The 16,159-nt window shown below is 40.3% G+C and overlaps 1 protein-coding gene across 1 annotated transcript; it reads right to left on the reverse strand.

Annotated features, from left to right (window-relative positions):
- Positions 1–568: 568 nt before the first annotated feature.
- On the reverse strand, positions 569–14,320 carry pfkma (phosphofructokinase, muscle a). The gene is made up of 22 exons (XM_033629747.2): positions 14,123–14,320; positions 11,765–11,838; positions 11,466–11,543; positions 9,059–9,248; positions 8,493–8,658; positions 8,282–8,326; positions 6,789–6,897; positions 6,584–6,679; positions 6,399–6,491; positions 6,179–6,304; positions 5,990–6,054; positions 5,507–5,570; positions 5,241–5,387; positions 4,280–4,350; positions 4,089–4,176; positions 3,824–3,976; positions 3,576–3,740; positions 3,425–3,486; positions 3,228–3,339; positions 3,025–3,124; positions 1,050–1,155; positions 569–969 (listed from the first exon to the last, which is right to left on the reverse strand). The coding sequence occupies exons 1-22, from the start codon at positions 14,211–14,213 to the stop codon at positions 828–830; spliced, it is 2,343 nt and encodes a 780-aa protein (XP_033485638.1). The 5' UTR covers positions 14,214–14,320; the 3' UTR covers positions 569–827.
- Between the last annotated feature and the right edge of the window lie 1,839 nt (positions 14,321–16,159).

Here is a 16,159-nt window from a genome sequence, read left to right on the forward strand (position 1 = left end):
AAGTTGTATTTGGACTTATTTTGTGGGACCATACCAGACATATTTTGTTAAACATCTTAAATATGTCTGGAAGGCCTTGTCAAAAGAGAACAGTACAACAAGGATGTCACAGATTACAGAGACCTCAAAGCCCCCACTTTTAAATTTGATGAACAAAATTTCAGAGGCAGATGAATCACCTCTACACTTAAAAAAGATTCCTTGAGCCATGCTTTAAATCCAACAGGAAGTCGGTCATTTCAAATTTACTGTGCAATTTTCGGGCAATTTTCCAGGCACCATCCATCTTTACCTGTCCACAACTGCAGCTGACTCAATAAACAGTAGTACGTGGATGCAACACGATGGATTGATGTATCAGTATTTCCTGAATGTTTACTTTTGCAGTTGCTGTTTCTCCCACTCATCTTTGTCATAAAAACTGCAGCAACCTTTACTTCTGAGTAGTCTAGAAGCATTTTACTGTACATATACAAGGATACTGTTGCAAATTAATACTTTTTTATGTGAATTGTCCTTTTCTCAGGACAGTTCACATTCTGCTCTATTTCACATAAAGGACAAACAATTACATTTTTGTAAATATATCTTTAATTTGTTTCATGATATCTAGTATCTTTTTTCAAAACCAATTCACTGAAGGTTTTAGAAGCTGAGAGAGCTACAGAGCATCGCTGCAGATTGAGATTACCTGGACTTCAGTGACTAGAAAGGATAAGACTGCAGCTCTTTTACCAAGGTGTGTGGACAACTAATGGGATAAGAGAAATACTTCATGTAATGGAACAGAAAAATTGCCTCGCTCTGTTCTTGGGAGCAGACTAAGCCTATTTCACGATAGGACTCCTCTTCTTGATCACATGCTCCATGTCGGCATGTTCAGATGTGTCTAGTTCGATGTCGTACTTGGCCAGGATCTTCATGATGGGCCTGATCTTCAGCCACCACTGTGTCTTAGGGATGCGGTGCCTGCAACAGACAGAGGAGGCAGATTATTCACCACTGAACGTGTAACCAGGACAGTACATTATATGGGAAACATGTCTTACTCAAAATCTGTGTCTCCTTTCAAGTCAGCAAGTGGTTGGAAGGTGAGCGCCCTCTTCCTCATGCCCAGCACACAGGCAGAGTCCGGTGTGTTGGCGAAGATACGACCTAATGCACGCAGGAAGTGAAACAATACAGTTAACATACCATGTAGTCATCATTACTATCAACCTCCAAAAAACAGTGTTATTAATTCTTGTAGGCAGTGGTGGAGGAAGTATTTAGATCCTTGATTGAAAAGAGTGTTTCACCCCCCAAATTATCATTTGTATATTCATTGCTCACCCTGTGTTATGTTGAATTCATGAGGAAAACTTCAGCTAATGAAGAATCCAAAAACTGAGAAAACGCTTGATGAACTGAAGTAAAAGGGGTCCGCCTTTAACAGCAAAACTATGACAAACATCCATCCAACTCTCACACACCTCGTATAATCCAAGTCTCATTATTCAGTCATATGCTCAGCACTTCCCAAACAGACAGCCCTTTCCAACAGAGAATTGAACTGAAATTACTATCACTATTTAAAACTGAAGTGGAAGTAAAACTTCTTAGAACTTGCTCTCCTCAAAGCCAGACTCCATTGACCAAAAAAGTAGTTTTACCTCAGTGAACATGGGAGCTGCTGGTCTACCTCTGCCTCAGTCCGTGAGTTTGTTTGTGTTACTTAAGTGAATTCAAACTAAGTCCTTAAAACACCAAAGGTACACAGTAATACAAACAAACTAAACAACAGACAGCAGTGCTAGACCAGCAGCTCCCATGATCAGTGAGGTAAAATTAAATTTTTTGTCAATAGAGTCTGGCTTTGAAGAGCACATAGATCTGTTTCCCTTTCAGTTCAGTTTTAAATAGTAAGATTCTAGTGAAAATGCATGTGTTTGAGAAGTACTGAGCATACGACTGGATAAATGAGATTTGGATTATACTGAACACACGAGTAATGTGAGTTTGTAAAGGGATGTTTTGATGTAGTTTTGCTGTTCTTAAACATATACTACTAGGACTCATCAAGAATTTTCTCTGCTTTTGGATTCTTAATTCACCATGGAGGCTAAGTTTTCTTCACAAATTCATTGTAACACAGGGTGAGTAACTGATATACAAATAGCCATTTGGAGATACAAAGTATTCCTTTAAGTAAAGTAGCAATACCATATTGTAAAAGTACTTCATTACATGCAAAAGTCCAGTAATTAAAATCAAGTTGAAGTAAAAGTACAAACGTATTAACAGTTTTGCATCATGTTTTTTATATTTTGATATATATCATTGTGTATCGTATGTATTTATTTTTACACGTACTCAGGTCTTTACCGAAAATGAGATCCCAACGTCAGAGGGACTTACCGGATAAATAAAGGTTTTGCAAAATAATATACGCTAGTATCAAAACTAGAAGTATTCATTATTGCCCCCCGTGCTGTGAGTGTTATATGACTACACATTACATAACTGGATTATGATTATTTATGCATTAATGTGTATGTGGCATTTTACTACTAAATTTTAACTATTTCATCAACTGTAGTTTGATACAACAATACACCATATTTTATAAGACAATCATATAATTTGTGCAAAGTAACCAAGTTTTTTAATAATTTAATTCAATAGTTTATTTATAGATTTTATAGTTTATGTAGAATAAGCATATTTATTTGTTCATAATTGCTACTGACTAGTTTACAAAAAATAAAAACATAAGAGAGAATAAACCATGACAGAGATGGGTTTCCTTTTTGAGGACATATATAGTAAATGGCACAATTTTTAATTTACATGCATTCTTTCTTTTTTCTTTTATCATTCCTCTTCAAACACAGGCATATTTCTGGTACACTGAATCACTTGCAATGGCCTGCTTTCTCTATGGGCCCCCCACCCCATGTACAGTAAATGTACTTAGTAACTGCTTGTTGGTATTATAAATTCTCAAAATGTGCAACAGAAACATTTGATTTCAGGCTCACATACCATGCCTATAACACTCCTTGAGTTTCTCAGTCAGCCACAGAACAGTCTTTGCACCCATCTTTGTGCCGAAGTTTCTGTCGAAGGGTGTTGGAGTGCCACCCTGCAGTCAATAAAGAACAGATCATCATCAATCAGATTGTAATTTAGGGATTTGGGGACAAAACTATTCCAAGTAGATTGGGCGCTTCAGAGCATGAACAGACCTGCTGCATGTGTCCGAGGACGTTCTTACGGCAGTCGAAGACTCCTTTGCCTTCCTCTGAGTACAGGTTGAAGATGAAGTCAGTGGTGTAGTTGGCATTAGAGTTCTCATTCCTAACGTCGAATTAAAGTGACACATTATTGTGCTGTTATCTGGAAAGATACAATCTATACATTTCACACCTGCATTGAAACCTACCTGAGAATCAAACCTCTCTTCACTGTTGTCTTCATCTTCTCCACGAGATGACTTACGTTCACCTGAAGTCCACAGACACAAATGTCACTGTCTGAGCTGCAGAGACTCTTTAATGTGAAACCTGGATCAACAGATGCTGTGATCAGCTCACCTGCAGGTCTTTAATGGCAAATTTTTCCTCATAAATGTAGGCGGCATCAGCTCCAGCAGCCAGACCAGCCATGGTGGCCAAGTAGCCGCAGTATCCTCCCATAGTCTCAACGATGAACACACGGCGTTTGGTCCCTGCCGCAGACTGCTTGATTCTGTCACAGGTCTGCAGAAAAGAAACACAGGAGAAATTAATTTGGCTGTTTTGTTTGGTACATATTTGTGTTTATATGTTGTTGAGGCACTGACAGCGGTGATGGTGTTGAGGGCGGTGTCAGCACCGATGCTGAAGTCAGAGCCGGGGACGTTGTTGGAGACAGTGGCGGGGATAACCACCATGGGAATGCACATCTCCTCATATTTCTCTCTGGCCTGAACCAGCTCCAGACCTCCCACAAAGGCCTGCAGCGAGGGACAAGATGATTTGTTTCAGTGGTGTTCTGGTGAGGGAGAGATCAGCCAACACTGACATGACCTCTGGTTTTAAAGAAGAATTGCTGTCATGTCTTTTTACCTCAAATCCACCGATGATCACCAAAGCGTGGATGTTGAATTTGGCAATATTCTGGCTGATTTCCTCCAACAATTTACCTGGAAGAGTTCTTTGGGAGAAAAATTACACAGCGAGAAGTTGTAATATTAGGACAGAAACGGTACCGCCTTAAAAAAAAAAAAAAAAAAAAGGACTAGTGACTCATGTTTTACCTCTTAGTGCCCAGCATTGAGCCTCCTTTTCCAGTCCAGCCAGACACTGAGGTCCAGGTGATAGGCTCAACCTGAAATGAGAAAAAAATACTGAATATTTTATAAAACAAATTTTAAAACATGAACAACTGTTTGGAAACAGAGGCAAATAACTCAAGGTTTGTTTTACAGTGTATCAGCTGAGCTGTAACGTTAGCTAGCTCAGTGGTGCTAGGTGAGCTAGCAGTAGAAACATGCTTCCTTCTGCACGGTGATGCAGTTGACAGATGTAGTTCATCCATCCATCCATCCATCCATCCATCCATTTTCAATGGCTTATCTGAAGCTGGGTTGCAGGGGCAGAAGGCCGAGCAAAGCACCCCAGACGTCCCTCTCCCCAGCAACGCTTTCCAGCTCCTCCTGGGGGATCCTGAGGCGTTCCCAGGCCAGATGAGATATAATGTATAATCCCTCCAGCGTGTTCTGGGTCTGCCCCAGGGCCTCCCACCATTTGGATGTGCCAAGAACACCTCTAACAGGAGACTCTCAGGAAGCATCCTGATCAGATGCCCAAACCACCTCAACTGGCTGCTTTCAACATGAAGGAGCAGAGACTCCACTCCGAGCTCTCTCCAGATGTCTGAGCTCCAGTCTGGTGTCGCAGATTGGACCATGGGTGTAGTTTATTAGAAAGAAAATAGGTCTGTACATTATCTACATTAACCGCGGGTCATGCTTTCTGGAAAGAGACATTGCTTTTGAGCTTTTCAAATGGATTTTTTTGGCGTTTTAAACACTACATCTAGTCCCATTATATTGGAGAGGAGTCAGATATCTTTATGGCTGATATCTCCAACACTCTGCAACTCACACCAAAACAATCTAGCTTGATAAATAACAGCACAGGTAAGAGTAAATATACGTATTTTTCACCAAATCATAACAAAAGGAGGTCTGGGCAAAGGGGGGAATATATATGTACCTGTCCATGAGCCAGACCGTCAAAGCCGTCATGGACAGCCAACATGGAGTGACCCTGGATGATGCCCATCCTGACTGCAGCACGGACGGCAGCGTTCATACCAGCGCAGGGAGCTCCAATGTTCATGATGGCCACATTGATGTTGCTCTGGTCAGTAAGAGAGAGAGAAGGAGATGACAGAAGAGTAAGTTATTGAGAAAAAAAATAATGGTGTAAATGGTAAAATCTTGACTTTTAATTTATCTTTATTAACGGACGGTCCTTACCTTAGTGTCTGGGGGGTTGATGTGAGCCAGCAGCTTGTATGTGTTCCAGTTGTTCTCAAAACTCCTGCACACCATAAATAAGGTTGAGTAATGGTTGTTCAGAGCTATACACTCTTTTCTTTTTACTTGTTTGAATTCTGGTATTAATCGATTTCTGTGATAAGACTGATGGGTTTGTACTTTCTGTTTGTACTTTATCTTGTATATTTCCTCTGTTCATTGCATTGAGACTGTGCTAATATGAAGCCTGGAGTGTGACAACAAAATTATTATAGACTTTCACAGTATCTAAGTCAATTAATAAATTGACCAAATTATAAAAAGTCAAATCTAACTAAAAAGATCATTTCATTTACCAGGTAATAATTCTGTTTCCTTCCCATGTTTTCAAATTATGAATTAATAATGATGCTTTAAAATGATGTATCAATGGGACTGCTCATTATGATTACACTCCGCTACATTTAAGAGGACAATACTCACTTTCCCCTGAGCTTGATGGCCTCATCAAATCTGCCCTCGGCCATGGCGGCAGTCACATCTTTGGTCTGTAGCAAAGTGAGCGACAGAGACAAAAATGAAGAAACCCCTTACTGGGATGTCAGGGCACACAAAATTCCAGAACACAAAGAGGAACACAAGCAATAAAGTACAGTAAATATTTTGACGTACCACTTGCACACACTCCATGAGCGGCAGTCTGACTGCCTGGTTCCCAGACAAGCTGACCACACAGGCAGGAGTATCTGGAGTGGCCTCCAGCAGCGCCATCACTGCCTCCACACCCATCCTGCTGCCCTGGACACGCACACACACACAGTCAGATCATCAGGTGTCTGTGTATGAGGTGCTCACTGGCCTTTATCTGTTGGTGTTTTATTGAGACATTTACCAAGATTCTGTCGAAGGCGGACGGTGTTCCTCCTCTCTGTACGTGTCCGAGGATAGTGGTGCGAGTATCAAAGCCGAGCCTGTCAGTCACCAGCTGGTGAAAAATGAGTCCACCTGTTAGCGGCATGTTGTCTGCACAACTCAAAATAACACTTTACCACACTGACATTAGAAAGAAGGACTTGCCTTCTTGATCTGGTCAGATGTAATTGGTTTGCCATCTCTGGACATCGCACCCTCAGCCACAATGATCACATTCAGACGACATCCTCGGGCTCTTTGCTAAAAACAAAAACAAAAAGAGGGAATAAAAATATGTGTGTGCAATCTGACTGACACTATGTTTACACATGATGAGGGAATCTCCATCTGCAAATAAAGACACACATACATCTGTCAGCCTCCTGCACAGGTGGTTCTCCCAGTCATCATCTGGTGGCATCTCTGGAATGAACACCCAATCTGCACCGCAGGCAAGAGCTGTCACCAGGGCCAGGTACCTGCAGCCAGACACAAACACAAGATAAACCCATTTACCAACAACATCTGTACCAGGGGGGGAGCAAGACACTCAGGACTCAACTCAAACCTACAGTAAGGGTGTCTGGGACATGCTACCCTGGAGCGATGTTTTCCTTCCCATTTTCAGCTGCTGTACGCACCATTTTTCAATCCATTTGAGAAAACAGAATGCCTAAAAATCTGTACATCCTTTGGGGATGACATGAAAGTTGCAATTAAAACATCCTGAAGAGCCTTCATTGTATTTTACATCTAATTGTTCTCCACCTGTCTTCATTATTCTGACACTATAACACAACAGATACTGACTTACTGTTCGTATTGCCACCTGAAGAGAGGCAAAATTTGTCTAATGTTACTTCTTTTAGTTATATAACAAAATTGGTGTAGCTGCTATGCTCTTCAGCACTGGTGCCAACTCTCTATATGTATAAAAGGTGCTCCAAGTGTAGCCAGCTTCAAATCTAACTCATCAGCTGTTCTCCTTTTGTTAACTGATGTATGTTCTTTTAGTTGATCTAATGCACTCTTCCCTTTTAATCTTTTATTCCTGAGGCTCTTTTAGTGGTTTTATTAGTAACTGTATTCTACTGTGACTCATTTATCTGCTCACTTGTTGAGCACTTTGAATTGCTGATGTGTATGAATTGTGCTATTTAAATAAACTTGCCTTGCCTAGGAATTTTGTGTGAAGGAGGTTACTAATCTTGAAATGTAATTTTGTTTCACTATGCTGGAGTGTAAATGTTAAGCTGACAAGTCAGTTAGATCTATGCCATAATCATCTGGGCTGCTCTAATTACAAATTAAGGATCAACAATCCAAACTGAATGTGGTCTTTAATAGGCCAACAGAAGAACATTTACTCTAATATGTGAGATTTCTTTAGGGAACAGCACAGTAGGATAAACAACAGGGGCATAAATTATTATCTGTACGACACAAAGTTGAAGGTATAAACCTGAAAGATTCAGGGCTTTTGAGAAAATATACGTCAGGCATAAGTAAACATTATTTTGAGGGCATCTTGCATCCTTATGTTGATATACTGTGTGAACCCTATTGAAACAACTTGTTGAGGTATGAAATTCTGTTTTTTTTTGCCCTTAGTTTCAATAGCCAACAATAAATATGTGACAAGAAATGAGGGGAAAGACAGATAGGATGCAATGACTCTCTAAACAGGGACATTATAAGTACAATGTCACCATCTTAAACCACTTGGATTCCTTGAATGAAGCAATTGTTAAAAATATCTGTGATGGTTTTACTGTTCATAATGTTATTTTTTACCCTGAACTAAACACGAAACAGCAATTTGTTTATGTGATGCATGTTGAGATAAAAACACAAGGTACTGACCCACAGTGTCTGCCCATCACCTCCAGGATAAACGTCCTCTGGTGGCTGTGGATGAACAGAGAGCATTTTTTACAAATACAAAAAAAAAGTAGAGTTGTTAAGAATATTTTGTATAAGAAAATGAATCTGTGAATAAATCTGTGACTGAGTAAATAAAACTAATCTTGTCCGTCACTGTATGCATGGAGGGAGCGCTACAGTGATATCTGACCTCTGTGCAGTTGTGGTGATGGCATCCACCACCTCAATGATGCGGTGCAGGGCGGAGTCAGTGCCAATGGTCATGTCGGTGCCACAGAAGTCGTTGTCAATGGAGCCCACCATGCCCACGATGTTCAGGTGGGAAGATTTCTTGGCTTCTGCTTCTGTGATCTTACCTGCAGAAATTTTTTAAGAACAACGATAGTAACATTGATACCAAGAAACATATGCCTGGAAACAGTATTTCTTCCTTTACTCGCCCGTTGATCATAGATCTGTTGAATACCTTCCATTTTATTGGATTATTAGGATCATACACTGGGGACCATGAATGTGTGAACCAAATTTTATCTTAATGCATCTAACAGATGTTGAGATGTTGAGGTTGAACCAAACTGACCATAGCCAATAGGTCCAAGGGGGTGAAAACTTTTTAGAGGCACTTCCTCATGAAGGCACATGATACCATTTTTTAGTGATGGATGAGGAAACAGAGAGTGCAGGCTGAGATTTTGACACAACTGAGGGAATACAGCTGCAGGATTTTACAGTTTCCCTCAACATTTGTCTCTTTACCAGCTTGGATGAGGTCACGCAGCAGTGCACTCCAGTCAGTCCTGAACTGGTTGGCTCCTGTCAGACTGCCGTCTCCTCCGATCACACACAGGTTGGTGATGCCCAGCTTCACTAGGTTACATGCTGCCTTCAGACGACCCTCTCTGGTGCGGAAGTCCTTGCAGCGAGCGCTGCCAATGACAGTACCTCCCTGACATGTGAGAGGAGAAGATACAGTAACTGATGCACAAACATCTTATTCCTTTAAAGGATGAAGAATGTAATAATGCAGTGAGTGCTGACATATAACCCCACAATATTTTCCACCACAGGTATCCAATATTTACTACTTGAAAATATTAGGAGGGATGTGCATTAGAGCGACTCATTAAGATGCCTTGGAGTCACACTGAGTGAGGCTGCATCCTGTTTTGAGTAAATAAAATAGACACTTTAGAAGTGATATCCTTGAAATTTACCATGGCTCGTTCCCAAAACCACCGCTCACTTACACACACTTCATAAATCTTAGCTTCATCATTCCATCTTCACCTCCCAGGACTGAGATGATTGAAGGAAACGTGAAACAAGACCGAACTGTATGATTACATCTCCATCATCCTTCAGTTACAGGGGACAAGGTCATTTAATGTCATCACTCAAAATTCATGTTTCTCGTGTTATCAGCGCCTGTAATGAGGAAGATGTTGACTGCAAGTGGAGTAGATGTGTTAAAGGTTAAAGGATCAGTTTGCCCATATAACAAAATAAATAAATAAATCTTCTCATTAACCTCTGTGTCCAGCCAGGCCAAGGTCAATTTTATCTGTCCTTCAGATACTACTGACCACCTACTGACAAGGAGAGTTTGCATGCTGTGTTAGAGGTATGACTGTCAATACTGTCCTAGCTCTTAAGAGGGTGGATTGACGGTACCAGAGGTATTGAAAAACAAATTTAAAAAGACATGGAATATCTGAATTATGCATCTAAATGCTTCCTTTTGACACTTCAGACTGTTTTGTAATAGTAAAATGGTGTCAAGGACTGAATGATAGTGTGGTTGGATCTCTATGATATAAAACCTGTGTTCCTCAAAAAAAAACAAAAAACAAACCAAAACTACATCTGCATGGCTGGACAGCAGTAAAGGTATGTGTCCGGGAAACACAAACAAATGCAGACACATCTGATTATTAAAAAATTATCAGTGGAACTTATTGGATCCTGAGTAAAATGGTAAGACTAGGACACAGAAGCTCTGGCTTGTGTTGGAGAGGTGATGTTACTTGTGGCCCTCTCTCACACATGTTGTATACATGTCCCATGATAAACCTTCTATGGTCTAAGATTATCACCTTTATTCAATGCAGTGATGACTTCCTCACTGTTTGCCTACTAGGTGTTTTGCCAAAGAAAGATGGTCTTAATGCTCGCCAGATCTTCTGGTGCACAATACTACTTATCACTTGATGTGGCATTATGCTGTGACACTAGAGAACTAAAGGAGATATATCAGTGAAGGAATGGATAGACGACATAGCCAAAATTTCCTCCTATGAAATATTATTTTCGAAACTGATGGAGAGGCAAGATATCTACATTTAAATATGAGGGGTTTTTATTACAGTAACGTGATGTCCTGAAGAGCTCCAGCCTTTCTAATTAAAGGTTCAGTGTGTAGGATTTAGGGACATGTATTCGCAGAAATGTTTTATATTATGTATTCATCAGTGTATAATCACCTGAAAAAAGGAAAGTGTTGGGTTTTTGTTACCTTAGAATGAGCTGTTTATATCTATGTAGGGAGTGGGACCTCTTCTATGGAGTCTGTTATATTGATCTACAGTAGCCCAGGACGGACAAATCAAACAATAGCTCGAGATAGGGCCGTCACCGGTTTTGCATTGGCCACTGTAGTTCTCCTGTACACTTGGCACACAGGAGAAATTTCAGTTCGGCAAACTCATCCCCGGATGCCACTAATCCTACACACTAGATCTTAAAAACACACACACACACACACACACACACACACAAAATGATCTGGGTACAAATCCACTGGCTAGCCAGGGCCCTTCTGTGTGGAGTTTGCATGTTCTCCCTGTGTCAGCATGGGTTTTCTAGGGGTTCTATTGCTCCCATAATCCAGAGACATGCAAGTTAGGTTAACTGGGGACTCTAAACTGCCCATAAGTGTGAATGTCAGTGTGAATGGTTGTCTGTCTCTATGTGTCAGCCCTGTGATAGTCTGGTGATCTGTCCAGGGTGTACCTCGCCTATATTTTGACATTTTGCTGTGATACATTTTACAGGTGTTGAATGTATGGTTTTCCTTTGAGAAAACAATTTAAAAAATGACATAAATAAAAAATAGAACACCACAAACGCTGCTCTGAGTGTGTTTACTCGGCTGCACATCACTCACCAGCTGCAGCATCATGGACACACTCTCCCATGTAGCCGGGCGAATGTTGTCTCCTCCGTCCACCAGACCCTGGTAGCCCTGCAGCAACATGTTAACACACACTGAGGTTGAACAAAGACACAGTTATGCCTGATGTACTGCTTTTTATCAGTGTCAGAAACAGCAGATATGTTCATACAAGGAATTGTTTTGATGTTTTGGTGCATGACGATAAAGTGCAAAGTTTCAGGATCCCTGTGCTGTCTTTATTTGCAGCATCATGACATGTCAGTGCACTGTACACTGCATGTGGCCCGTACCTCATGGACAAAGTAGACTTTGGCTCCAGTGTAGAGACCGACTCTGACTGTGGCTCTCACAGCAGCGTTCATACCTGAGACACAAATGACACATGATGACTGAGGTCAGATTTACTCACATTATAAGACAATGTCAGAGCCTGTTCAACACTTCTTGTCAGATATAATCTTAAGACCTAACTTTTTAGTGACTTGACCTGCACACTGGCTCCAGATGAGACAAAAATAGTTTGTAGGACTGTATGTCTTGTGTACCATCTCTCCCTAGGATGTCCAGTACATTAAAGGCCACAGTGTGAGCTTGTGTTGTGGCCGCCTGGCATGTTGCAGCTCTTGTTTCACCAGACAGCAGCTGAGGATTGGGGGCGTTTCTCTTCTTCATACCAGAAAAAGGTCATCATCACTAAAATTAGCCTCAAAGACGTTAAAATAAGGGGACACTTGGGCAGATAACAGAAAGGGGTAGAGCAGGTTTGGAGAGACTGCACAGGAATATGACATGAAAATGAGATACTGTCCAGTTAAACTTCAATTAGAGTTGATGGAGTCATTTGTTATAGGAGCCTAATGCCTGTTTTTATGTTTAACAAAGGAAAACACAGCCTGTGTTAGGCATTAGATGATCAGTACATTTCATGTCACAGTTTTCCTGGCCAAAATAATTCCGCTCATGATATCATCCCGATAATCATCAAAATACAACTCTTAAAGCTGAACTTAAACACACTGGAATCACCTTATCTTACATTTAGTTAAGAAACAAATAGACGGGGCACATGTCTTTTTTTTTTCAGGCTTTTCAACTATTTGAAATGGCATCATATCTTTCTTTTCATCAATGTGATATTCAGCTTATTGAGTTTCACAGAAATAGACAGATGAAGGTTCATTATATAATCATGCTAAGCTTTCTCTGCCCACCCAACCCCAACCCTCCGCCTGCCACCCTCCATGGCATGGCACAGCAATGCCCAAACTAAAACTAAAGAAAAAGATCAAATTAAGTAAAATGAAATTAAATGAATTTAATATAATTGAGTAAATAAGTAAATGGAGAGGGATGAAAAGAAAAAAGATAAATAAAATAAAATAAAATAAAATAAAATTTAACAAAAGTAAATCAGTAAAATGGGAGGGAGACTAAAATAAAATAAAATTAAAAAATAAAATAAAATGCAACAAAAGCAAATCAGTAAAAGGGGAAGGAGACAAAATAAAATACAATAAAATAAAACAAAATGTAACAAAAGTAAATCAGAAAAAGGGGAAGGAGACAAAAATAAAATAAAATAAAATGAAACAAAAGTAAATATGTAAAAGGGGAAGGAAACAAAAATAAAATAAAATAAAATAAAATGTAGCAAAAGTAAATCAGAAAAAGGGGAAGGAGACAAAAATAATATAAAATAAAATAAAATGAAACGTAACAAAAGTAAATATGTAAAAGGGGAAGGAAACTAAACTAAACTAAAATAAAATGTAACAACATTAAATCTGCAAAAGGGGTACAAGACAAAAATGAAATAAATTAAAAAATAAAATAAAATGTAAGAATAGTAAATTGGAAAAAGGGGAGCGAGAAAGAAAGAGAAAAAATAGAAATACATTTCAAAGTTACATGGTTTGATTAACTGTTTTGACGGTCGTGAAGTTGTGCCATATCACATTACAATATCATATCTTCGAATATAAAATATGCCAATGCTTGATTAAAATCTTGTGGTTTTTGAGGTTGGTGTGTGTGCAGCCTGCTTTCACAGTCTCTTTTATTGTTGGTTGCCCAGCAGGTTCTTTGGGTGCTGCTGGACATGATATCCATGATAATCCCAGTAATGGAAATTCACCACAACTAACTGTGATCCGTGATGAAATTAGATATCAGATCCCATGCCCGGCCTGTATAAATATCTTAATGATTTTCTTAATCTACTACACAACTGACTCTGTGTTTTGTCTGTCACATGTAAGGACATTTAAAACTTTGCTGGACCTTCATAAAACACACGTGGTGTCATGAATCCAAGACATAATCTTTCTATCATCACAGCCAGACATCCATCACCCTGTGACAGCTGGCCTTCAACTGTGCCACTCTAACATCTTGGAAAATGTTGCTTGCCCTTTCTGTTCTCTGGCTCCTGAACTTAATCAGATGTCGTGCAGATCAGAGCATTAACATGATACTTTATTGGCTCAGAGGCCGCAGCTCCTGCAGCTGGTTGGGATTCAATGTTGTGCTCAGTCTCATCATCAGGGAAGATGCTGTCTGAGGGCTTTTACTCCCCTCTGACTCATTTTAGATTTTAGTACTTCAAAATAAAGCTGTGATGACATAATAGAGCCTCATCCTCTGCTTACCTTGGGCGTCTCCTCCTGACGTCAGCACAGCAATGGAGCGTCCCACCCCCATTGTTGTGGGGTCCGTGGTTGGGTGGAGATCCTTGGACATGTTTCCAGAGGATCCTGAGCAAACAGGTGGTCACGACGAAGGGGGAAAAAAGAGAAAGAACAGAGCTGCTCTTCTGTCACTCTCTGCTCCTCAGGGGAGGCACGAGTGAAAGCACGGGCTTTATAGACTACTGTTCCCGAGCCCCCTCCCACTGACACCCTCTACCCTCCACCCTCCACCACTCACTCACAACTCTACTAAATATACATCAGGCCCAGTGACCACCTGCAGGAGACAGTTACAGACGGGGAAACACAATGACACATGGCTCTTATGTAGCAGGAAACAGTTTGAAGGCATTATAGTTTCAATTAATATGTACAAAGCAACAAAAATAATTAAATCTTAAACTTTTTGGTTTATTTTGACATTTCTACACATGAAATTAGCCCTGAGCAGAACAGCTCATGTCAATTAACAGATTAGTTGTTCAACACAAAATCAAGAAATTTTATAATCTTGTCATCACAGCTAGTAATGATGGCATCCCTATATCAGTGACACATGTGCACAGTCCAAAGCTGCGACGAAGAGCGAGCCAGTGGGATGCACACACACAGGGACTTTCATGCACCAACATGCACGTGCGGCCGGAACGTCCACCAAAACAAAAAACGGACAAGCTTGGATTACAACACACTGAGGCAGCGTGACTTCATGCTCTGCTCAGGACGCTGTTACTCCTCTATATCTTTACGTAACGAATAATTGTTTGCTGCTACATCAGTGCTCTGAATTTAGCAAACAAACCACACAATCTAAATCGGCAGTTGAAATGTACCTCTTTGTACATCCCCTTTTATATACATTAAACACATGCATTAAACTAGTGGGACAACACAGCTTCAGCCATAGTACGACGCCACTGGTGCGGTGTGGGGTTTCTGCTTAAGGGCACCTTGCACCTGCAGAGTGCGGACTGGAAGCTGGAGAGGTGCCACAGGGACTTAAACTGGCAACCCTCCGGTTCCCAATCCAAGTCTGCGTGGACTGAACTACTGCCGCCCCAATATAATAATAATATTTTACAATATACTGCAATATTATAAGCAATGCGATACATTGCGATTTTAAAAGAGAAGCTAGTGGTGCACCCTTTATGACTCTGCCTGTTTCATAGGCCTGTGTTCTTTGTGATAATGCTAGAGTGGAAAAGTCAAATGACTGAAGATAGCTTACAGCATGAGTAGTTGGGAGTTTAAATCTGTAGCAAAATCAACCACTGCCACGAATCTTTGCATGTAAATTAATTAAAAATCATGTGTTTTTGAGAATTGATATAGTATCACAACACGTATCGCAATACTCATGTGCATTGGTGTTTTCTTTCACCCCTCGCGTTGCCAGACGCTGATGCACCTTGTCACATGTTTACTGAAACATGCTTAAATTCTACATCAGAGGGGTATTCCAGGTAGGAGGTTCAACAAACTCTGAGTCTAACCCTGAACTCTGAGTTGATTTACCCTGAAATGGGAAACTCTGAGTTACCGGTTCCAGAACAGCTGATTTGAGTTAGTTCAGTCAACTCTGAGTATGTTCACTCTGAGTTCAGCCGACAATAAAAAGCCATCATCAATGGAGCTCCGACTCCATGATTCACCATGGCAACAGGTAAATAAAAGACAGCGCCTCCATTTTAATCCAGTGGATGTAGAGATATTAATGCATGTGTAGCAGACGGTGCATGTTTATCTTTAAAAAGGAGAGCCTGAGTCAGAGCGAGGAAAATGTAAATAAGTTAACCATAAAGTTAATAAAAAAGTTTTATTCAGTGTTGTCTGTTTATTCATCATTTATCAGACTTGCATTTCCTTAATGAAGATAAAGTGGTGGAATCTGACTGTATCAGGCTGTAGATACATTACATTATATTAATAATATACAATAATATATTTGTTCAGATTTAATCTAATGGGGAAAAACACAGGAGGCAGCAACTGAAA

Source organism: Epinephelus lanceolatus, chromosome 8 (genome assembly GCF_041903045.1).
Source record: "Epinephelus lanceolatus isolate andai-2023 chromosome 8, ASM4190304v1, whole genome shotgun sequence".
Classification (NCBI taxonomy): Eukaryota; Metazoa; Chordata; class Actinopteri; order Perciformes; family Serranidae; genus Epinephelus; species Epinephelus lanceolatus.